The following is a 25,855-nucleotide window of genomic DNA, read 5'->3' on the forward strand; positions in this document are numbered from 1 at the left end:
ATGCGCTGCTTACGTCCTCCTCTGTTTACATGTGCGTAGTGATATTGGCTTGATTTCGGCTGTGACCTACTTACATTCTCGATGCTGATTGGTTGAAAATCGAGCTCAACCGTTTTAGACGTCTCAATACGCAGTCAATATAGTGCGCCAATAAATACACTTTTCTCATTAACTGCAGGAAAATGCGTGGAGAACTTTTTTCTTGGATACCTTTTATTAACGTTGAACATATTGAGCAAAAGAAAAAGTAGTGCCCCACTTGGTGGAACGAAACCCTATTTCTAGGCCTCTTTTAGGCTACTGACAGCGGCCTATATGGACGCAAATTTACTCTCATCACTGATCACAAACCCTTGCTGGCTATTTTGGGGCCAAAATCAGCGGTGCCGACATTGGCAGCTTTGCGCATGCAGCGCTGGGCGTTGATTCTCATGGCTTACAGTTATGAGCTGGAATACAAGAAGTCGTCAGACCACCTTAATGCTGATGCTATGTCCAGACTTCCCGTGACTGAGTTGGACAACACGGCACATGAATCCAACATTTTCTACTTCTCGCATGTGGAAGAGTTGCCAGTAACAGCTCAGGACATAAAAGTAAGCACCAGCAGAGATCCATTGTTGAGCAAGGTTTGGAGCTATACTATGAATGGATGGCCTAATTACCTGAATGATGAAAGCCTGAAACCGTACTTTGTCAGGAGGCATGAGCTGTCAGCAGATCAAGGTTGTGTTTTGTGGGGTCTCAGAGTCATTGTTCCTCAAAAGCACCGGCCGCAGATTCTCAAAGACCTGCACCATGAACACCCGGGCATCTGTAAGATGAAGGCCCTAGCTCGCAGTTATGTATGGTGGCCAGGATTGGATGGCGAGATTGGGAACATGGTCCAAAACTGTGCAGTGTGTCAAGCAGTGCAGAAGGTACCTTCGGTGGCACCGCTCCATCCCTGGCGGTGGCCTGTCAGAGTGTGGCAGAGGATCCATCTGGACTTCGCGGAGAAGGATAGACAGTACTACCTAGTGATAGTGGATAGTCATTCTAAATGGCTGGAGGTTTTCCACATGACCTCCACAACGTCAAGCCGAACCATAGAGGTGTTGCGCAACCTATTTGCGGCATATGGTCTTCCGGAAGAGGTCGTGTCAGATAATGGACCCCAGTTTGTCTCCGCAGAATTCAAGCAGTTCCTTGACAAAAATGGAGTAAAACAAACTCTGGTCCCACCATATCATCCAGCATCGAATGGAGCGGCTGAGAGGTCGGTGCAAATACTGAAGCGTGCTCTTGTGAAGCAGGTTCTAGATGCAAGTGGACAGCCCAGCATCTCGCTGCAGCACAGGCTGTCAAACTTTCTGCTCATGTACAGGGCTACGCCGCACTCAGTCACAGGTCGCTCTCCAGCTGAGCTGTTTTTAAAGAGAGAGCTTCGCACCCGTTTCAGTCTTTTGAGACCAGATATGTCACGCACTATAGAGCACCAGCAGGCAAAACAAAAGTTGTATCATGACAAAGAGAGACTGAAATTGAGAGAGTTTCAGGAAAACGACCAAGTCCGAGTGAAAAATTTCAGGGGAGGAGAAGAGAAATGGACTGCCGCTACTGTCATAAAGCGCTTAGGTCCTGTGACATACCGTGTCTGGGAAGGAAACAAACAGCGGTCCGTTCATGTTGACCACATGCTGGGAAGAAGAGGAGAACTCAAGGAACTGGAGCCATGCATACTTTTTGAGGGCCAAAACTTTACATCAGATGCTTCACCAGAGCCTGACCTAGTATCGGCCAGTGGAGTGAAACTGCCTGACTCCGACACTTCAGAGGAGGGCGTCGGCCTGGGCCCAGCATGGTCAGGAAATGTTACGTCTCCTCTGGGCAGCCATAACAGCACTGCCACTGTACCTCCAGGAGTGCAGCCAAGGAGAAATCCAGAGAGACTTAGAAATGCTCCCAAGAGACTGGACTTGTAAGGTGTTAAATTGAGGCAGTAAAAAAAAAAAGAAAAGCAGAGTTGAAGGACTGTTCCTGGTTCATGATGACCTAGTGAGTTAAGGTTGTTAATTTTAGTAAACAGGTATTAAACTTAAAGGGGAGGAATGTAGTAGACTGGGTTTCTCATGTTGTGAAGTGCTGTTATGTGATTGGTTCTTTGGGATCACGTGGTTAGGGGGAATCAGGAAGCTCGGAAGTGAGCTGCAGAGCAGTGAGTGTATCTGCTGATGTTCAGCTGTTTTTCAGTAAACGTTATTGAGTATTCAAACCACCGTCTACGCGTCTTGTTCTAAACCCAAGATATTACACAACTGATACTCTTTCTCCACTCTAAAATCTTGCTTAGACAACTTCTGCCCCCTTTCCTCCAGGCCAGCCCGCGTCACCTCCTCTGCCCCTGGTCATGTGATGTTCTCCGCGAGCATCGGTCTAAACACAGGGCTGCAGATCCCAGTCAACACGTGAGATCATGAGACCATTCTCATACAGTGACACTCACAGTGTGAATATTATATTAGCTCATTGTGAATTCAAAATGTTGAGCCGGTTGAGAGGAGGAAGTTCAAATGTCGGTCACTGTTTATCAACTCTGGAAAAATGTGGACACTGCAGGATTTGTTAGCAAACCGTTTGTGCTGTACAGTTGTGTTCTGGACTCAGCATGGAATTGTTACACTGGAGAAATGGTGGGTGGCCTTGTAAGACTGAAAATACTAGTTGAGGCCTGATTTATGGGACAAAAGGGCCCGGATGGCTAATTAACATTTGACCTCCCCATACCACCTGACTTCCTCTCAGAAACAACAAAGAACTCACACAAGAACATGGTTTAATGCGAATGTTTATCATTGACTGTTATGCTTTTGGTGACATTTGAAATGTCTCAAAGTGAGTGGTACAGATATCTCATATCCAGATAGATAAAATAAAAGGAAATAAGGTTTAGAGAAGTTTAGAGAAAACTGGTTTAGAGATAAGGCCAGATAAGGCAACCCCCCTTCTGAGGGATAGAAGCCATTTGAGGGTGGTCTCCCCCATCCCCCATGTCACCTGGTCAGGAGAGAATAAAGGAAGGTATTCTGGCCCTCTCTGGGCTCTTCTTTGTTGGACACGAATGGAATAGGTGATTTCTCTCTCTCTCTCTCTCTCTCTCTCTCTCTCTCTCTCTCTCTCTCAGGTACAAGCTGGGTAAGATTCGTTGGTGTAACCAATGTATAACCATTTACTAGATATTTGAATTGATTGTGGAATTGATCTCTGATATCTGAAATATTAAATTGTTACATGCGATTATTCTAACTGATTTTGACATTGTTCATTTAATGGTTAAAAGGAATAGTCATACATTCGCTCACTTTTAGTGAGGCACAGATGTTATTAAAACCTTTCATTTATGGAGTCAGATGAAGTAACAAGTAAATACATATGATCAATGTATTACAAATTTAACCAACCAATACTTTGCACGAGTGAGGACAGAACACGTGATACCTTCCCCGTGTATTGGCGAACCGGCAATTGGACCAATATTGCGGGCCTTACAGTCTCTTTAATTGCATTTCACATACGCTCATATGATATTATAATGCTAATATGCACTGTGGCCTGGCCCTGTTTTAGCAGAGTACATGACCAGGTACATGTGAACCATCCATCTTACCAGCTCATGTGTAGAGTCACCTGGCTTCAGAAATCACACCAGTAATCAAACATATTGCTCTCTGTGTTTCAGGATGTCAAGTCTTTTCAAGGGGAAAAAGAAATAGAGGTTAAGAAGTGAAAAAGAGTCACCAAAACCACACCAGAATCTGAATGCATCCGTCAAATAGAAATATTTGTGTCAAATGTCAACACCTGAAAAGAATACAAAATAAACAAGAAAACTGAATTTTTGAAATACTTTGTTGATGGAAATAAAATATGAACTTCTACATGATGTTTGTGATATAACTGACCAATATTAGAGGAATTTTAGATCACAGTAAACTCACTAACAGTGGTCTCTCATGCTGAGCTCACAGTTTGAGCGCACAGTGAGTGAGCTTTGAGGTTACACTTTTAGCTCACTGTGACCTCACATCGACCACAGTGAGTATCCTGGGATGGAGAGATCACATTGTTGACTGGAAGTGGGACAAATCGAAAGATCCCGCTGACCTTGGTTTGTATAAATCCCTCCTCTCGAGCTTCTCTGCTAATGTCTCTCTACTGCTAAAATAACTTACTACCACAACAAAATGAACAATTCTTCTGACTTTTCAAAACCCTCCTCGTCCCTCGTAACAGGGCACACAGTAAAACTCGCTCTTTTCTGGGATGAACGACTGTCCGCCGATGGGCTTCTCACAGCCGCAACAAACAAAACATTCCTCGTGCCACGAGCAGCCTCCGTACTCCAGCCGCTTAGAGCCTGAGAGATCCACATCTGTTCAAACTAACTGTACAACACTTCATCTACAGTGAGAGAGAGCAAAGCAACATGACAAAACCATTTTTAACTTCATGGAAGTGTGCAGGTGCTGCTTTTTAGACACTTTTCCGTGTTGTTTATTTATTTATTTCCACTAGCCGGTGGGCTGTAGTTAGTGAACTACAAGAAGATTTGTGTTAGTGAACTGATTGTGGCCACCGGCTAGCGGTTTCTTTTTGTTTGTGTCACGACACGCACTCGAAGGAAAAGGTGATAATCCAAACGCAGTTTTATTTAGAGTAATCCGTATCATAATCCAATAACAGGCAAAAGGTCGTAATCCATATAAGCAGTCCCAAACACAATAAACAGGCATGAAGAACACAGAGAAGCGGGTTCCCTCGGGCGGCCAGGGCGCGGCCGGTAGGGCGAGCAGCTTGGGCAGGGCCGGCAGGGCGAGCAGCTTGGGCGGGGCCGGCAGGGCGAGCTGCTCGGGGACGGCCTCCGGGAAGACAGCGGGCTGCTCGGGAACGGCCTCCGGGAAGACAGCGGCCTGTTCGGGCACGGCCTCCAGGAAGACAGCGGGCTGCTCGGGCACGGCCTCCGGGAAGACAGCGGGCTGCTCGGGCACGGCCTCCAGGACGACAGCGGGCTGCTCGGGGACCATGGACGTGGAGTGAGGAACGAGGAACGCCTTCCACTTCCTCCGTTAACGAGGGTGAGACTGTGGCATAATGATGGGAACAGACACCGGCTCAGGAACAGACACCGGCTCAGGGTCCATCCTCCCGTCAAAAACCGCCGATGTGGACTCAGCCCTCCTGTCAGAAGAAACCAACGGATCTGACGTAATCCAATGGCTGCGCTTCCGCAAATAATCTGTGAACCCCCAAAAGTCCAAAGTCTCCAGCCCCATCATCTCACAACGAGGTAAAGGGTTGTCAAGGCAGTTGTTAAACAGGTCTTTTAGTGCCGCATCATTGTAACCCAAATCTCTCGAAAGTGTCCAAAAAAATTGAGAAAGTCCACCCACCGACTGGCCCTGCTGGCGTAAATCCATTAAATTCCTAAAACGTCCCCTCCTCTCCTTCTCAGTAGCTGGGGGACTGATACGGAAACCCGTACTGCTGGATATATCCATTGTGCTGGTATCCTTCTGTCATGACACGCACTCGAAGGAAAAGGTGATAATTAGGGATGGCTGACGCGAAACAGTCGTTCCGAAGCTTTGCGAGATCCCGAAGCGCAGATGTTTCGAAACACTGATCCGAAGCGTGATTCAAAACACCCATGTCACGTGACTATGGCCAAACGAAGCCTTGAAGTGTTTTACTAAGTGTTTCATCAGGTGCGGTCCGCCGAATCAGCGTTTGATTGACACGGTCGGGAACAGACCTGTAACAATAACGACTCTGGGTAAATGTGAATTAGCTCAAGAATATAGGGAATTTTGGACATATTAATAATTATGACTCATGGTCATAATTCATAAGTCGCATGTACATTTATTTTATCAATTATCGAGATTACCTTGTTCTGTACTGTCTGATCATTACAGTTAAGAAGGGGGTATCCCTTTTCAAACTCCAAGAAAGTTTTATCTTCTGGCCACGAATATCAAACTTTCTGAGTTTATGAATTAAAACTACTCAAGGTAGTCAATATCGAGCTTGTAGCTTAGATCTTTTAGTTTCATTGACTTTTATAAGGTGGGTTTTCAAACACAGAGACAATTAAAAGTATAAATGGGTTTATTAATAAAATGGCACACACTAGAGATTATATAAACTACAAACATAAACGTACGTAAAAATGCAAACAAACAAACAAACATTTAACCGAACAAAAACATAAACATAGCGTGATCAGAATGAAAATGAAATGAAAGAAAGAAAGATATAGAGAGAAGATAGAGGGTAACTTAGTTCACAGACCTAAGACCTGGACACCTGAAATCAGCGTTTAGAGAGAGTTACGTTACGTGCAAGATTCTGTGCTCTTTCAGTGTGGTGCTGAAGAGGGGGCGCGCGTGCGCGTGTCCGGCTGGTTTGCGTCTAGCTTCGTCTTCTGGGTCGTTTAGCAAGACGATGTAAAGGCTCACTTGAATTTAACGTTACCGAGAAAGTTCAGATTCGTCTCCCGGGATGGGAGAGGCTGGAAATCTTAGTTGCAAGGGACGCAGCTACGACTCGAACATGTGCTCGCTCGATGGAGAAGGCCAGGGCCTCCTCCAGATGTTCCTTTGGAGAAGCGCTGTGCCGAGGAAGAGGGTCAAGAGAAGTTGGATGAGAGCTGGAAGAGATAAGAGAGCGAGGAAACTGAAGGTTTGGACTTTTATCAGTGTCCCATGTGCCGTCCCCTCCTTCGTGTAGGACGAATCAGCTGTCGAGAATTTTCGAGCGGGAAGATTCCTTTGTCCGGTTAGACACGCCCACTCGAATGAGTCATGATTGACTTTAACTTGAGAGGATTTTCTCCAGACATATGAACTTATAAAACAATGCGCATCACTGAATTCTGCTATCGGAATTCAACTCCGTTAGATTAAGAGAATTACAAAGACATCAAACGCATCCCATGAAGGTTGTAGCAATGCAAAGATACAGGAGATATGCAGAATTACACACATTTAAAGTCTTGATTACCACATGACAAAATCGTAGACACCCCAATATGACATGGTCATAACAAAAGGCACCTCAGAAATATATCAACATTTTGGTAATGTCCTATGGTAAGTCAAAGGGAAAATCTGTGGGTCTGTGTGTGGTGTGTTTGGGACGTGACTGCTGGGAATGTCTGCTTTCCTGGGTCGTAAAGTTTTATGGTCTGAGGTAGGGTTACAAAACCACTATTGAGGAACCTTCTTTAAAAATACCTTTCAGAGCCAAACACTCGAAGATCATAACTATATGATCAAAACAACATTAATCACACATGCATACAGGAAGTTCAGATACAAGCCTGAGTTACATACTTAAAAGTTAAACACAAAAGGATGTTGGTGTGTGTGTGTGTGTGTGTGTGTGTGTGTGTGTGTGTATGTGTGTGTGTGTTCTGGAATGTCACGAGTCTATAAAAGTCACAGGGAGTCCATGCTGAAATGGGGGTTTTAGAGGGGATTCTCCAAAACAGGGTTTCCTTATGTGACTCAAATGTCCCTCGGGGGAGCCACAAAGATGCAATTTTGACCGTTCAAGCAGACTTGGAGGCGCCATGAACAAACTCGTTGTCTCTGAACAGCATGTGGCCGCATGTCATAGTCATTGTCGTTACAGACCACACAATCGCACATCTGTATAAAAGTGAAATCAACGCATATTGACCTCGTGGGTTTTTGTGAGAGGAGTTTGATTTTGAGATAGCGGATTTTTGGTGATATAGTGGCATAGTGCGATTTGATTAGTTATAGGCTTAAGGCTTACATTTAAATTTACACAACACATTGACTGATAGGCTAGAGACAGACAGAGTATATAGTGACAAATTAATAGATACATAGATATAAATATATATAGCAAGCTAGATTAATAGATAGATACATATATAGATAGATTATAGATACATATATAGATTATAGATAGATACATATATAGATACATAGATTATATCTAGATACATATCTAGGTACATATCTAGATACATAGATAGATTATAGAGACATATCTAGATACATAGATAGATTCATATAGATAGATACATAGATAGATAGATAGATAAAATGGAGGCTCCACAGAAGAGTACATCTATGGTGTGGGAGCATTTCCGTTTAGAAACCCTAAATATGAGATGTGTGTATTGTGATCGGCTGCTAGCCTACTGCAACAATACATCATCCATGATGCGCCATTTGAGGAGAATTTGAAATTTGCGTATTTGCCCAGAACTCATGATCCACTAACTTACTGGAAAGAGAGAGCAGTAATCTTTCCTCATTTGTATGTCCTAGCTAAAAAATATCTTTGCATGCCAGCAACAAGTGTCCATTGTGAGAGGATTTTTTCAAAGGCTGGAGAAATTATCTGTAAAAAAAAAGAAGTAGGCTAAGTCCTTCCACAGCAGAGAAATTAATATTTTTTAATAAAAATCTCTAAAAAAGTGAGACATTGTGGCTTGATTTCTTTTATTAATATTCATTTTGCAGGACCAAAATAACATTATGCACAGGAGCCTATTCATGGGTTTCATCCGGTCCCTTTCCACAGGTGTATAAAATCAAGCACCTAGATTATGAATGCAGACTGCATTGTGCTTGATTAATACACCTGTGGAAAGGGACCGGATGAAATCCATGAATAGGTTACAAGCTTCACATATTAGAAAAATACAATAATAAAAAAACCACACATTTTTTTAATGGCTCGTCAAGGTTGTTTCAGATCAACACCTGCAAGTGACCACTAGGTGTCACCGTTGAGACGGGTGTCGGATTGATTCGAAGCCTCGAAACAATATGGCCCATTTGGTTCAACTGTTTCATTGCTTCACTAAGCCTCGATCTGCCCACCACTAGTGATAATCCAAACGCAGTTTTATTTAGGGTAATCCGTATCATAATCCAATAACAGGCAAAATGTCGTAATCCATATAAGCAGTCCAAAACACAATAAACAGGCATGAAGAACACAGAGAAGCAGGTGACATAAAACAAGGACACCAGAACGAGTGATAAAACAGGCAGGGTATAAATACACACAGAACTAACAAGGGAACGGGAAACAGCTGTGTACAATGATCAATGATGAGTGCAGACAAGGATTGTGGGAAATGCAGTTCATGATGTGAATGACACCGTGGGGGAAGAGGACCTCTAGTGGAGACCAAGGGAACACAAACCAGACACTGTGACAGTTTGTCTCACCCCCCTTCCCTAGTAATAGCCTCGGTGTGGATTGGGCCCATAGGATAGACTAGCCCACCGGGATCTAGCCTGCTTTCCTTAGAGTGTTTCACCCATTTGGAGCCGATGTGTGCAGTGTAATGCTGTGAAGTGTGCGTCTTTTGAAATAGCTCAAAGATCATGATTGCCGTGTTGTGTAAGCTGAGTTTGTAGTGTTCGTTCTACTCTAAAGTGGTGTGCCTTAGCTCACGTGTGGTATTGAAACCTAGGCCTGGTCAAGCTTGTATTCCGGTGGCCCCCCCACCTGTGGCTTATCCCTATGTTAAATGATGGATTTGTGTGTTATTTATTGACAACCAAAAGCGACTCCTTTTTAACTAAGATAAAATAAAGATTGTATCTTTTTACTTTGCTAAGCCAAGCCTGTGTGTGCTTCTTTGTAAAATAGAGTCCCCTTGCTCTCACCAGTCTTGTCCAGCGGGTGGCGTAGTCAGCACTGCCATAGACTTACAGGCGGCGACATAAGAAAGACAATGCAATGGGAGCAGGAACTCTTCCATATCTTTCTCTTGTCCAAGCAGAAGGTGCTTTCTCATTTCACACTGTCAAAAATCATATTTTCAACATGTATTGTTTTTTTGTTTTTGTTTAAATATCTAAAAAATTATTGTGAAAAAACAAGATGAGCAAGATAAAACAATTTAAAACCAATTTAAAAATAGTGCTCCTCAATTCAGTCTGATCTTGTTTTAAATATTTTTACATATTTTTATTGAGAAATAGGCCAAGTAAAAGTAATGCTATTTGTCTACAAATTTATTATATTATGGAGACATGTAGGTCTATTAAATGTTTTAAATGAGTAATGAAATACAGGCCAAATTACAGGCATTTTTTATTTTACATTTTGCATTTGTATTTATAGTAAATCTGACTAAACACAATAAAGCTATTCATCAGAAACCATATGTGTGCCATGTGTGCAGGGCCGGCGCGTCCATATAGGCGAACTAGGCAATTGCCTAGAGCGGCACTTTTGTAAGGGCGGCAAAATGTGTACCAATCGGGAATGAACAATTCACAAAATAGGCTATATGATTTGCTGAGCTGCCGCTGCGCCGCCCCGCCCCGCCCCGCGCCGCCCCGCCCCGCCCCCTGCTCTCACGAGTCATGACTCATGACTGAGTGATGGGAAGTTCGGATAATTTTACTGACTCTCTTGTTCGATCTCGTTCATAAAAATGAACGAATCTTTATTTGAGTCATTTCGTTAATTTAAGTGGCTTTAAATGTTACACAGCCAAAATCCCCGATCACATCCACCTACGCATATAGTATATATATTTGCTTCCTCTTGGCCTAAAGTGTTCCTGCAACGGGAGTGTTCTCTGGCTAGAGCGCAGAACAGCGGAGTTTGTATGGACAGAAGTGCATGCCTGAGCTTGTGTTTTGGGTTAAGCTGCGTTGCTTTGACATTGTGGAAAATATAACAATAGAAACAAAATATAGGCTATTAGCCTTTTTACCCATTATTATCAATCTAAATTAATCTCGATTTTAATTTAACTTAATTTCGTTTTTCTTTATGTAAATTTCGTTTTTCTTTATTTAAATTTCGTTTTACTTTATTTAAATTTCGTTTTTTCTTTATTTAAATTTCGTTTTTTCTTTATTTAAATTTTACATTTAGTTTTTTTCTTTATTTAAATTTTGTTTTTCTTTATTTAAATTTTGTTTTTCTTTATTTAAATTTTGTTTTTCTTAATTTAAATCTACCCTTTACTGTGTCAGTAATTTGTTAGAGACTGTTCGTTTTTTATTTAAGGGGCCACCGGAGGAGTTTTGAGATCTGTTGTCAAAAAAGACATGACCCTCCCTTCGCCAGCAATACATTTTTCTATGACCCTCCAAAATGATTGTGAAAAAAGGCATGACCCTCCCCGATAATTTATTGATTATCCTACTTCTGTACTGGTTTGCGCTTGGCAAAGGTTCAGATAGCCATTGTTTTTTTGTTTTTTTATTGTTTTTTTTAAACCATAAACTCTTGCTTTCTCATCTTACTAGGGCTGTAACGATAGACCAAACCTACGATTCGGTTCGTATCACGATTTTTGATTTTAGATTTGAAAAAAAAATCATGTTTTCGGTGCTGATGGTGAACATGTGGGTGGCGCTGCCAATAAAGCATCTAAAAGCTGTCACAAAGAACCAGCAAAAGTAATGATTATTCATATGTCAAATATAGCAAGGAAACATTTTAATTGTTTATTAATAAACAAGTGTTTTCTGTGTCGACTGCAAAGATGAAGTTGACGATGCGTCGCGATCTTCTCAGAACGCGCCAGAGAGAAATGCACATTTCATAAGCAGAAAGCAGTCTGTTTTTTTAATTGTTCTGTTTAAAAGTAGACATTTCAAGCTTTCTATATATTTCTCAGGTCTGTGAGGCAAGTAGCATAGCCTACCTTACGCTGAGTTTCGGTTCATTTATGAGACAAGAGTCCAGTTCACTCGCCCACGCCTCCGTGATGATCTATTTTCTACTATATGTACTTCTTATTTATTAAATCCAGATGAAACATTGATTAAAATTAAGATACAATTAATAAAAAAACTAAATTCAATTTAAAGAAAGGCTTTGTGCTTTCTGTTTGAGGTCTCTGTGAAATTTTTAAAGTCGCTTTCAGAGCAGTCATGTCCGTAATGGAGAACTGTCACGCCCATAACATTGTTTTTTTTTTTTTTTTTTTTTTTTCACATAAATGCGAACACGAAAAATAAAATAAAAATAATATTTTATGTTCTGTGGAGGCCGATCTTTATTCATCCGGTGGGTATATATCTTTTGGTTTGCACAGTGTAATTTATAGAAGAATTACTAAAACATATTTTGTTTTAGTAATCCCTCCCCTATTTTATATAGACCCTCCCCTATTTTCCTCCGGTGGCCCCTTCCATAAATACCGAACGGTCCAGTCAGAAAAATATAGACTACCTTAAAGTATTGCTTAATTTAACAGACATGTGTGTGTGCGTTTTATATTGCTAGTGCAGCGTGCGTCAAGTAGCCTATATAAGCCCTGCCCGCTTGAGGTGCGCCGCTTCCCGCTCGCGGTGTTCTGTAGTTTACTAAAAGTTTATTAATTCTGAACGTGTCGTGTCTCGCGTGTCCATCTATATTGCACCACCAAATGCTACACTGCACTCCCTTGTGAAGTCGATTGGATGAACGGTTCTCGAAATAATCAAAATGCAAACGGACATAGACACATAGGGATTCCTGCCTTTATTAGATTGAAGAATATGTTCAGCACCCTCTCGAAGCTTTGAATATTCGATGTTCATTACTACCGCAGCTTCGAAGCTCAGAAAATGGTATTCGGACCAGCCCTAGGGGCGGCACAAATGTTTTTCGCCTAGAGCGGCAGAAGTGCACGCGCCGGCCCTGGTTAGAGTTGAGTTATATAGGCTATGCAGGATTTCCATAACCTTATATTCTTATATTAAACTGCATATTTTATCAGACATTTTGTCTCAGAAATGTATATGTACATGTATAGTTTAAAAAAAATAGAAAACATAATTTTACTGAACCTCAAATATTTGAAAGTTGTTGTTTATTATGTAACAAACATTTTATGAAAGGAAACACAACACAGGATCAGTTTTACAGAAGCCATTCATATATACAAATACATCAAACATTTAAAAACAAAGTTAAAAGTATTCTTTTGAAAGCAACACAAATAGGAAGCCATCTGTTAAATCATAATTAATATGTGAATATTTCATTTGAGAATTATTAAAATGAATGGATAAAACACTAATGCATGTGCATTAAAATAGTGCACTGTAAAATTCACTGTTTAATACAAACAACATTTTCTGTCCAGATTCTAATGCATCATTACATGATTCAATCCTGTCTCGCTGAACACACACCTCACATATTAACACTCAGTGTGTGTTTTGTTCAGATGTAAGTTTCATTGAGGAATGTTGCTGTTGGAGGGAATTTAAAGGCCTGATGTTAATGCAAACACATGGAAAATTACTCAAACGTAAAATCAAAACTGAGTCACTTTGGCACGAAACACGTTCGGTTCAAATTATCTGAGTTTATCATTTAAACTGTGAAATACATTTACACAATCTAATGTGTTGTTCTAGTTTAGAGATTTTTAACATACAGATTTGGGAGAATGTAACACCTAAATGTATATCATGTATATCATACATGTATAAATGATGTCAAACGTTTCATAAATGTGTTTCTACAGCGCTCTGTTCTTCAGCACATCTACAGAAGCAGTTTTGAATTATTTGGCATTGCAGTTTTTGCAGAGAATCTTTGTCCCGTCGGGGAAGAATCCAGCGCCGACCAGAGACACCGAACACTCAGAACACTTAAAACACGACTGATGCCACTGACGATCCTCAAACGACACGTACTTCCCTTCTCCAAAACCTGACAAAAACATTGAGAGGAGTTTCATTTTGAGCAGCCGTTTCTAAAATCTCTATAACAACATTATCATAATTTCATATGAACATCATTTAAATTGTTAATTAACATTGATAAGGATGCACTCTAAGAAAAGTCTGTAAAAATATGGCACAATGTGTTAATGAAGGAATATTCCGTGTTGATGTTTCACAGTGTTTTACCCGTGTTTTGAATTCTGCATTGCATTGTGTTGTGATTTATGGTTAACAGGAAAGTCTGTAAACTTCACTGTAAACACAACTTTTCTGTTTTTTATGGATTTTTTTTTACAGTGTTGTTCTGCTAAAGATGATTTACTCAATGTTGTTCCAAACTTATATTGCTTACTTCTGTGCAACAAAAGAAGTTCTTCTAGACATAATGAAAGTGAATGGGGACTGGGGCTGTTGAGCTTTTATTAAATGACAAAAAGACCCAACATGGTTTACACAACTTGTATGTTATGTTTAAGTCATGTTTTGCTTGACTACTTTTGTAATTTTTTTATGTGTGGAGCTTGACAGCCCCAGTCTCCATTCACTTTCATTAAATGAAAAAGAGCAACATGGACATTCTGCGTAATATCTTCTTTTGTTTTCCATAGAAGAAGTCATTGGGGTTTGGACCGACATGAGGATGAGAAAATCTAAATAAATTGATGTATTATATATATATATAAATTTTTTAAATGGACAATATTTATATTTAAAAAAAAACAGTGAGAATATGAAGCTCATATAGTTGGAGGGAAAAAAACACCTCAATTTTATTCAAAGGTCCAAACTGAGTAAAAACATGCAATTTGTTGTTGCTGATATTTATATGCCCCATAAATGGATGAAATTCTGATTGTTTGTAATGTAAATCATTGAGATCTTTATAACAGTGTAGCGGACAGCATGAAATGCATGTAAAAATCAGTTGTCACTCAATATCTCCCAATAATGTCTTAGTTAGATGATATTTAAATGCTTAGTTTTATGATCAAATCTCTGTAGTTTTTATTGTGGGAGGCAAAACGTATAATGCAATACAATGATGACTGAGAGATGAACAAATAAATGTAACAAATAAAAGTTGCTTCAGTCCAGTTTATCTTGAAATATTAATAACAATATAAACGTTATTCTTACATTTACTTAAAAAAAATCAAGATTTCACAGCAAAAAGACCCGTGAATCACGACCTGAAGGGGGACGTTATAGTTAAATTTACACTAAAAGGCCTTTTACTTGCTAAAATGTATAAACTATCACTCATACAATAGATGGCATGAAGTTTTCAGCAAAGTTTTGATAATGATTTAGAAATGTGAGTCAAATATGATACACTAAGGTTAAAACATATAAACAGTGAGATATTTGATATTGATATTTGAGTTAGATATTATATTCTCATAGGTCATGACCCGGTGGATGAGAGACTCTTGAGTCCCCGATGAACAAGCAGAACTTTATTCAAACACACTCAACAGCCTCCAAACACACGACCCTGTTTATGTGACAACTGTCTCTTGTTTCTGCCAGTGTTTCTGTTCTCAGCTGAAGGAACTGCTAATGAAGAGCGCTCTTGTTATAAGGACACATTAACACACACTGACCTGTGATGGGTTTGTCACATGTTTGGGCGTACAGGTTACTGAAGCACTTCACACAGAACGGATCTTCACCCTGCGTTGTGAAAGGCTGTCCGGCCAGCTGGACTTTACAACCCGAACACAAGAAACATTCTTTATGCCAGGGCTCGTCTCTGTACGTAACGCCACCCTGAACCAAGATCTGGAAGAGACGAGACCAAACACACTGTCATTCACTGCGTACAACTTAACGAGGTTGGCAGTGAAAAAATACTCAGTTTTAGATGAATCTTCAGATGTGTGTAGTTTACACTCTTAAAAGTAAAGTTTCCAAAGGGGGTTTTCACAGTGAAAAAAAGAGCCTTTGCCAAAGAACATTTCAGTGAACAATTTTGAAGGCAAAGACACATAAATAGGGTAAAATTTTAACAATAATAAATATCACCATACTTCCTGTGTTGATTGATTACATTATTAATTCCAAACATTTTTGTACGTTTTTTTTTTTAAATATTATGTTTAAATATGCAAATGAGGCATTTTCTAATTAACTATGCACTCAGTTGCATAAACTCCGAAACCAAAATCTGAATATTGGATGAAGTCAGGTTCAAAATTCTTGTTTCATTTCGTTGACATATTAGAATGAAAGGTTTTTAGAGAGGGGATTTAGGATTTCTCTTTTTATCACTCCATAAATCAGCCAATACTGTCAATAAATACATTTTCATCATGTTTTTAGGAATAAATTGTTGTAACATATCAGGCATATCATATCAAATGATATATGAACAAACCTCTCTGTAAAAACCTTCAGAATATAGATATGAATAAAACTGTAAAGTTTGGTGTGTGTAAGTGCTACTGAACTGGAGGAGAAAAAACTCATTTTAATAAAGCAACCTTTAAAGATATGAATTGTAATTTAAATCTAGAGATGCAAATATATATAGTGCCATAAAGTAAACACTTAAAAGTGTATTTTGGATTTTTTTGTTTCCACTTGTTTGAAACAATATGATATGAAAAGCCAGTCTATTGAAAATTGACCAGTGCATGAAAAAACTTTTTTTTTTTTTTTGCCTGTAGTGTCTTGCTTTAAAACAACACTTTTTTTCTCAGTGTAAATAATATTTTAATAGTCTTTTTCCATATCTATAAAGAACCTGACAGAGAGAAGTATCAGCAACCGGAGGAACAACACACTGTAACCTTCGCTCACTCTCTCCCTCCGTCTGTCCTCTCTGGTCTCAGACACACTTACTCCCACTAATCATCTCATCATCATCAGATACTAACAGTGCAACTGATACTCTTTCTCCACTCTAAAATCTTGCTTAGACAACTTCTGCCCCCTTTCCTCCAGGCCAGCCCGCGTCACCTCCTCTGCCCCGGTCATGTGATGTTCTCCGCGAGCATCGGTCTAAACTCAGGGCTGCAGATCCCAGTCAACATGTGAGATCATGAGACCATTCTCATACAGTGACACTCACAGTGTGAATATTATATATGAGCTCATTGTGAATTCAAAATGTTGAGCCGGTTGAGAGGAGGAAGTTCAAATGTCGGTCACCGGGAACATTATAGTTCCTGTTTCTCAACTCTGGAAAAACGTGGACACTGCAGGATTTTTTAGCAAACCGTTTGTGCTGTACAGTTGTGTTCTGGACTCAGCATGGAATTGTTACACTGGAGAAATGGTGGGTGGTCCCTTTAATTGCATTTCACATACGCTCATATGATATTATAATGCTAATATGCACTGTGGCCTGGCCCTGTGTTAGCAGAGTACTGTCACATGACCAGGTACATGTGAACCATCCATCTTACCAGCTCATGTGTAGAGTCACCTGGCTTCAGAAATCACACCAGTAATCAAACATATTGCTCTCTGTGTTTCAGGATGTCAAGTCTTTTCAAGGGGAAAAAGAAATAGAGGTTAAGAAGTGAAAAAGAGTCACCAAAACCACACCAGAATCTGAGTGCATCCGTCAAATATTTGTGTCAAATGTCAACACCTGAAAAGAATACAAAATAAACAAGAAAACTGAATTTTTGAAATACTTTGTTGATGGAAATAAAATATTAACTTCTACATGATGTTTGTGATATAACTGACCATTATTAGAGGAATTTTAGATCACAGTAAACTCACTAAACTAACAGAATGAGAGTTTAACACAATGACTTTACAGTGGTCTCGAATGCTGAGCTCACAGTTTGAGCGCACAGTGAGTGAGCTTTGAGGTTACACTTTTAGCTCACTGTGACCTCACATCGACCACAGTGAGTATCCTGGGATGGTGAGATCACATCGACCACAGTGAGTATCCTGGGATGGAGAGATCACATCGACCACAGTGAGTATCCTGGGATGGTGAGATCACATCGACCACAGTGAGTATCCTGGGATGGTGAGATCACATCGACCACAGTGAGTATCCTGGGATGGTGACCTCACATCAACCACAGTGAGTATCCTGGGATGGTGAGATCACATCGACCACAGTGAGTATCCTGGGATGGTGAGATCACATCGACCACAGTGAGTATCCTGGGATGGAGAGATCACATCGACCACAGTGAGTATCCTGGGATGGTGAGATCACATCGACCACAGTGAGTATCCTGGGATGGTGAGATCACATCGACCACAGTGAGTATCCTGGGATGGTGACCTCACATTGACCACAGTGAGTATCCTGGGATGGTGAGATCACATCGACCACAGTGAGTATCCTGGGATGGTGAGATCACATCGACCACAGTGAGTATTCTGGGATGGTGAGATCACATCGACCACAGTGAGTATCCTGGGATGGTGAGATCACATTGACCACAGTGAGTATCCTGGGATGGTGAGATCACATCGACCACAGTGAGTATCCTGGGATGGTGAGATCACATTGACCACAGTGAGTATCCTGGGATGGTGAGATCACATTGTTGACTGGAAGAAGAAATGGCGCAAATCGAAAGATCCCGCTGACCTTGGTTTGTATAAATCCCTCCTCTCAAGCTTCTCTGCTAATGTCTCTCTACTGCTAAAATAACTCACTACCACAACAAAATGAACAATTCTTCTGACTTTTCAAAACCCTCCTCGTCCCTCGTAACAGGGCACACAGTAAAACTCGCTGTTTTAGAGAAAGGACCACAGGTGCTTAGGAGGCTATAGTTCTCGCCCTGGAGCGTCGGTCAGAACGCAGGACAGGAGGCAGAAATCAGTTTAAACATTTTACTGAATTATCGTCGGCAGCACAGACATACATTAGACCCTGATTACAGATGCAGACTTGAATGAAGTAGGCCTAGTCGCCTCTCAGTTCAGATTAACAAGAATGGGATGTATACATCAGGTATTCGAGGGTATAAATGCAGTGTAGTGTATGTAGTGTAGCTGAAAGTAAACAAAACAATAATGAATGTAACATTGTATGAAGTAGCATTATAGATGAAGTCTATCCATCAGCTTAGCATTATATCTAACACAATACACCAATTTAAACATGTGAATTATAACATGTGAGTCACCATTCCTTAACATAATCGCTACAGAACAAATAATGTAAAAGTAATGTAAACAATAATGATATATCTGTTTGTATAATACGAGCACAAAACTGAAATCAGTTACAAATAACATGCATCAGCATCCTACAATGACGTTCAATCTATGTTAACTACACTGTATGACTCGTCATTTCTCTCGAGTGGGTTTATGACCCAAATACTCGATTATTCCTAGATATTTACATATATAGTCAATCTTAAACAAGTAAAGAATAAATGAAACTCACTTTTCTCGCAAGGACGTACACAGTTATTATTGTTCAACACGAACACCGCACCGTGACTTCTAACAGTCTTCCTGAGGAGAGCGCAGCTGTTATTCTTCACGCGCATTTCACGTGCGCGATCACTTCCCGCGCATCCACTAATAGCCACTAGTTGGCGCCTTTGCACTACCTTTGTAACAGCCGCCCCCACATTTGCAATGTAAATGTGTTCCAATTGACTGTTAATCCTCCTTGGGCAATTCAGGCAGCTGAATTAGCTTTACCACAGGTCTGATGAAGCTCTTGTCATTAACCTTTACCTCAGCGGCTCTCACATGTCCATCGGTGCTTGGAAACACCTTTACCACTCTGCCTACTAACCATAGAGCCCTTGGTAATTGGTTATCAACCATCATTACAACAGACCCCTCAGTAAGGTCCTCGGTAGTCCTCTGCCATTTTTGCCTGAGCTGAAGACCAGGTAAGTAGTAGCGGATGAACTTGGCCCAGAAATGATCCACCAGTATCTGACTTTGTCTCCACCGTCTGCGACTTAGGCGTTCAGAATCTTGATAGACAACTTGCGGCAATGAACTACTGGGCCGCCCCATCAAAAGATGATTTGGTGTTATTGGGTCAACATCTGAGATGTTAGCTGACACATACCCCAACGGTTTGGAATTCAAGATCGCCTCCACTTCAATTAGAACCGTTCTCAGTACTTCCTCAGGAACGCTTTGTGCTCCAATTGTGGTGCTAAGTGCTGCTTTCACAGAGCGAATCTCTCGCTCCCACACTCCTCCAAAGTGTGGAGCTGCTGGAGGATTAAAATGGAAGTTGATCTGATGTTTTGCCAGCAACCCTTGCAGGTTAGGATTCATGACAGTGAAAGCCTCTCTCAACTCTTTCTCTCCCCCTCTAAAATTTGTCACCTGATCGGAGTAAAGTTCAGCAGGGGTACCACGACGTGCTGTAAACCTCCGTACTGCCATCAAGAAGGCATCTGTGTCGATAGAGGTAAGTACATCAAGATGCACTGCTCGAGTGGTAAGGCACTTGAATAAGATGCCCCATCTCTTTTCTGTACGCCTACCAATCTTCACATGAAATGGCCCAAAGCAGTCCATCCCAGTGGAAAAGAACGCTGGCTTGAACAAACGCAGTCGTGCAGGAGGCAAGTCAGCCATCTTCGGTGAAACAGGTTTGGATCTTAACTTCCGGCACTCCAGACAAGCATATTGATGCTTCCGAACAGCCTCACGCCCTCTCAATATCCAGTACGACCGTCGGAGTTCAGCGAAGACTCGCTCTGGTCCAGGATGGCATAATCTCTGGTCAAAATCCTGGATTAACAGTTTGGTGATGCAGTGGCTCGGATCCAGCACAATAGGATGTTTGAAGTTAGGATCCAAATCCTCTGCTCTTCGGAGGCGTCCACCAACTCGAATGACCTCTTCTGATGCATCAAACTCAGGAGCCAGAACAAGGAGGCGGCTACTGGAAGGAACTGGTTTATTGGCTTTGAGAAGGTTATAGTCCTCTAGGAAACTGTCGAGCTGGGACTGTTTAAGGATGAGGGAGACTGCCTGCTGATAAGTTCTTGCACTAGATGAAGCAGCTTGCTCCGCTTCCCCATGCTGAAGGGTGCTTGCTGTGGCCTCCACTAGTTCATTCCAGGTAGCATACCTGCTGGGATCAGGGACATACCTATCAGAACTTGAGATGTAATGGCAGAACAAGGAAAGTCGTAGCTCTGTAGGATCTTCTCCAACTGTCCCTGCTGGAGCTTCTGGCCACTCATCAGGGGTTCGTAAAAGAAAAGATGGACCTTGACACCACCTATTCGGTTGTGCTAGTTCCACCAAGGATTTACCCCTGGTCAGATCATCTGCCGGGTTAAGTGTTGATCTCACGTACCTCCATGCCTGCCGATCTGTGATCGCTTGGATCTCAGCAATCCTGGTTCCCACAAAGACCTTGAATCGACACGAATCTGACTGGAGCCATGCCAGGACAGTGGTCGAGTCGGACCACAAGATGGTATTCCTGATAGGTAAGGTGAGCTCACTGATTATCAGCTTTGCAAGTTGAGCTCCAGTGACTGCTGCACAAAGCTCCAGTCTTGGTATGGATTGTTGTCGTTTCGGCGCAACTCGAGATCTGGCCAGCAGAAATGCCAAGTGAACACCACCTTCAACGTCCTCAGAGCGTAGGTAGGCAACTGACCCATATGCTCTCTCAGAGGCGTCACAGAACACATGGACATCTCGTATCACTTCTGGCTGATCCATAGTTGTGGGAACATAGCAGCGAGGTAAGGTGATGTGAGATAATTCAGGCAGTTCTGCTACCCATGTATTCCAGGCTTGGAGCAGCTCCTCAGGCAGTAATGGATCATCCCATTCTCGTTGTTTATCCCAGAGTCGCTGCACAATCACCTTAGCCCGAGTTGTATATGGCAATATTAGCCCCAAAGGGTCATACTGTCTGGCCAATGTACGGTACACAGTGCGCATTGTGGTTGGGCCGTAATCCTCCAGTCGATGTTTATAGCCGATGATATCTGTAGGGCAGTGCCATCTTAGGCCTAAGGTAGACTCTTGAACATCAGAAGAATCTTGGGCGAGCCACATTTCAACTTTATCGGAGCGTGCTTCTAGAGGGAGATGCCTAAGGATGTCAGGGGCGTTGCTGGCCCATTGGCGGATCTCGAAGCCCCCTGATGCCAACAGTACAAGTAATTTATCAAGCAAAGCTTTGGCATCAGCTTTTGATGACAGACTCTGTAAACAGTTGTCTACGTAGAAACACCTGTCTACGGAATTCCTGACATCTTCTCCCTCTGTGCTGTGATCGTGCACATGTTTTTGGAGGGCGAAAGTGGCACAACATGGAGAACATGTGGTACCGAACGGCAGAACCTGCCACTCATAGACCACAGGAGGCACATCACGACAGAGATTTCTCCACACAAACCGAAGAAGGGGCTTGTCCTCAGGCAGAAGGCATACCTGGTGAAACATGGCCTTTATGTCCCCGCTTATCGCAATGGCATGCTCTCGAAAGCGAAGCAAGACCCCCAGGAGTGATGGGCCAAGGGTAGGTCCAGGAAGGAGAGATTCGTTAAGGTTGCAGCCCTGGAATTGGTAAGAACAGTTGAATACTAGGCGGTTCTTCCCATTATGTTGTACCAGATGATGGGGAATGAACCATGATTCCTCACTCTGGGCAACCTCTTTCTCAGATAGCTTACGTACAGAGCCTGCCAGTTCAAGCTTGCTCATTTCTGCAATGTATGCTGAGGCTTTGTTATCATCTTTAGCGAGTCGCTTCTCTGTACCTCGGAGGCTTGGCATGACAGCATCTTTGGTTGCATGGAAAGGGGAGGTATTTCTCTTCCGTAGCAGAGGGGTCGCATAGTGCTGGATCTTATTATGCTCCACACGGATCGTCTTACTTTCCAGAAGTGAAAGTGCCTCTTGATCCTCTCGTGATCGAGTTACCTGTTTCTCTGACTTGAATGGTAGCGTGTCCACCTGCCACAACTTCTCCACATTCCTCAGAAGTTCAGCTGTTTCAGTGTTTATTGAGGTCAGGTAACAGTTCTGAGATCTAAGATGCTGTGATAGACCTCTAGCTGGGCCCTGTAGCGTCCACCCTAACCTGGTCCGTATTGCGACTGGTCCTCCTGGTAGTCCATAAAGCACTGGTGCTATTGGAGTGATCAAATGGGATTGGTCAGCTCCAATGAGAAGAAGAGGTTGAACTTTATCAAAGGGCTCAAGTGGCAAGCCTCTGAGGTGCTTGTACCTTTTCTGCAAGACAGCTAGTTGGTAGGAATGATCAGCCAGTCCCAGACTCCGAGCAGTGAAGGCTCCACTAATGTGGTAATTCCGTTTTGGCTGTGAGGCAGGGGAAACACTGAAAGAGACAGATGCTCCTTGAAGTACTTGGGTTTCTTGCCTGATTGTTCTCAAGGCCAGTTCCTCAGGAATTCCACGCAGGCCAAGCTTATTTGCTGCCTCGCATAAGAGTATGGTCCTCTCTGAACCGTCGTCGAGTACAGCATAAGTCTCCAGAGCTTGTTCATGATACTGCAGACGAACTTTTACCACCTTCAGCAATACACGGCTGCAGTCAGTGGGTCGATTTAGATAAGCAGTGCCAACTGCGGAGCTCAACATGCATATGCCCTCTTTACTTGACTTAGAATTTACTGCATGTAGTATCAGGAGGTGTTTGTTTTGACAAATACTGCAGGGTTTCTTGAGAGTGCAGTCTGTAACAGCATGAGGACGTCCACATCTTATGCACCTCTTGTTCTCAGTAATCCACTTACGGATCTGCTCAGGAGTAAAAGTCTGGAAAGTAGCGCACTGACTTAGGAAATGTTCAGAGCTTTCGCAATATGGACAATACGGTTGCACTTTCCCTCTTTTCTTGCCTGAGGTGAATGATTTAGGTCCTGCTTCTGGGCTCTTCGACTCTGAGGCAGCTTTGGCCCCATGGAGGATAGTAGCTGGTCTGGTGAAGCGTGCTGGCTTTGCCCGGCTTTCATAAGTTCGTTTGTTGGGAGGTTCGGTATAGCCCTGACACCATGCTTCGTACTGGAGCCACTTGGAGAATTCAGGTAATGTATACACTGAATCAGACTGATAATATAGGTGTCTGCAAAAGTCTGCGCACAACTCTGGAGGTAGTTTACCAAGCAGTCTGGCGACGTGTGAACCACATTTTAATTCCACTTCTCCCTCTACGCCAAGGGTTTCCAGCATCCCAACAAGAGCTCTATTCTGCAGCACGAATCTTTGGAATGCCTCATGATCCCCTCGCTTGATGTCAGGAGCATCCATGACCTGTGCTATTCTTTTAAGTGCTAACTGATGCGGCTGACCAAATCTCTCATTTAAGGCTGTCATTGTGTCAGAATATGGAGTGACAGAGTTCAGGTAAGAGTCAGCGATAAGGGAGGCTTCCTCTAATTTAAGATGGTCTACCAATATTTGATATTTAAAGAGCTCGGTAGCACCAGCTGGCAATAGATTCTCCAATGACATCTTCAGCCTGGCGAACTCCGCAGGGTCTCGATGAATCAACATGGGAATTCGTGGTTTGGGGCCTAGATAGACTTTCTCCTGTGCTTGCAGCGATAAGGGAAAGATCTCATAAGGCTGGTGTTGTGGCTGATTGTATGGCATTCTGGGTGTGTAAGCCATGGGTCACTCTGCTGCACTGATTGTGGAGCATACACAGTTTGTTGCTGAGGTGGCAAAGGAACATCCAGCCAAGGTGCAAAATGAGGCGTTAAATATGGAGCAGTGGTCGGAGGACAGGTGAAGGAATGATATGTTGGACTGCCCTGACCCTGAGTATTGTATGGCATGGGGTTTGTCATGATATCCCCTCTGTGAGGCCTGAATGATTGATTATGGAATGTGTTTCCCTTGACTGGAGCATGCTGTCTAATATAGGGCTGTGCTACTAATCTCTCTGCTGCTAGTTTCACTGGGTTTGAATAACTAACAGAAGTAACGTAAGCGACTGGGAATGCACGCTCTTTCCTAGCTCTGTAAGGGACATCGTCACATACTGGAGGTGGTGGTTCAGGCCATGACTCATCCTCTTGAGGACTGTCCACTGTCGTTTTAGGTCTCTGTGGTGTTAGATGGGTAATTGAATGGGACTCAGCCAAGGACACCGCTGATGCTTGGGACCGGAGTGGTGAGACTTGGGGTGTTGCAGAGAAGGAAGCTGATGAGGATAAGTGAGAAGGGTGTGAAAGTGGCTGCCTTGCTTCAGGAAAAGAGGCTCTGTCATCTTTCGGTGATAGGTGAGTATCTGCACTTGAGGTTTCCTCCAAAGTCCCACGGTATTTGGATAACACATGATGGCGCACTTGATCACGTAAACTTTGTATGAACTTAGTGTCTTGGCCAATGTCAGCTTGAATGTCCTCTAATTCAGTATAAAAGGCTCCCCACTCATCTCTTTCTACATACCGACTTCCAGGTCTGGCCACCACTGAACCTGCTTTGTACCTCATTCTGGCAGTTTCATCACTCCTTGCATTGTACTCCTCTTCAAGTCTAAATGTAGTCTGTGCTGCAGTATCTTCCGTATAAGAGGAAGTCAGTTCTCTGTGGCCTATAATATTCACTTGGTAGTCTGACAAATAGGCCGGCAGTCTGATTTGCCGTTTTGGACGCACAGATTCTGAAAGGGCTTCACTCATTTCTTTAGAAGTAGCCATCCTTAACCAAGGTAAGCACTGATATCCGGCTCGAAGGACCAAATGTTTTAGAGAAAGGACCACAGGTGCTTAGGAGGCTATAGTTCTCGCCCTGGAGCGTCGGTCAGAACGCAGGACAGGAGGCAGAAATCAGTTTAAACATTTTACTGAATTATCGTCGGCAGCACAGACATACATTAGACCCTGATTACAGATGCAGACTTGAATGAAGTAGGCCTAGTCGCCTCTCAGTTCAGATTAACAAGAATGGGATGTATACATCAGGTATTCGAGGGTATAAATGCAGTGTAGTGTATGTAGTGTAGCTGAAAGTAAACAAAACAATAATGAATGTAACATTGTATAAAGTAGCATTATAGATGAAGTCTATCCATCAGCTTAGCATTATATCTAACACAATACACCAATTTAAACATGTGATTTATAACATGTGAGTCACCATTCCTTAACATAATCGCTACAGAACAAATAATGTAAAAGTAATGTAAACAATAATGATATATCTGTTTGTATAATACGAGCACA

General features: G+C 42.2%; 3 protein-coding genes across 5 annotated transcripts in view; 1 reads left to right on the forward strand and 2 right to left on the reverse strand.

The window, feature by feature from the left end:
- LOC309511702 (E3 ubiquitin-protein ligase TRIM39-like) overlaps window positions 1-25,855 on the forward strand; it is a 208,088-nt gene that overhangs the window by 143,369 nt on the left and 38,864 nt on the right. The gene's annotated exons all lie outside the window — the stretch shown is intronic.
- Window positions 1-25,855, reverse strand: part of LOC309511707 (uncharacterized protein) — a 169,225-nt gene that overhangs the window by 126,604 nt on the left and 16,766 nt on the right. The gene's annotated exons all lie outside the window — the stretch shown is intronic.
- On the reverse strand, window positions 18,475-23,964 carry LOC309511694 (uncharacterized protein). Its single transcript, XM_082186945.1, has 2 exons — window positions 19,102-23,964; window positions 18,475-18,701 (listed from the first exon to the last, which is right to left on the reverse strand). Exon 1 carries the CDS (start codon window positions 23,931-23,933, stop codon window positions 19,323-19,325), a length of 4,611 nt encoding a protein of 1,536 aa, XP_082043071.1. The 5' UTR covers window positions 23,934-23,964; the 3' UTR covers window positions 18,475-18,701; window positions 19,102-19,322.

The sequence above is a fragment of the Leuciscus leuciscus genome (genome assembly GCF_965113295.1).
Source record: "Leuciscus leuciscus genome assembly, chromosome: 12".
NCBI classification, from domain to species: Eukaryota; Metazoa; Chordata; class Actinopteri; order Cypriniformes; family Leuciscidae; genus Leuciscus; species Leuciscus leuciscus.

Bases quoted from the DNA above. Each gene is read 5' to 3' on its own strand.
- LOC309511694 (XM_082186945.1), bottom strand. From the start codon at position 23,933: ATGGATGCTCCTGACATCAAGCGAGGGGATCATGAGGCATTCCAAAGA.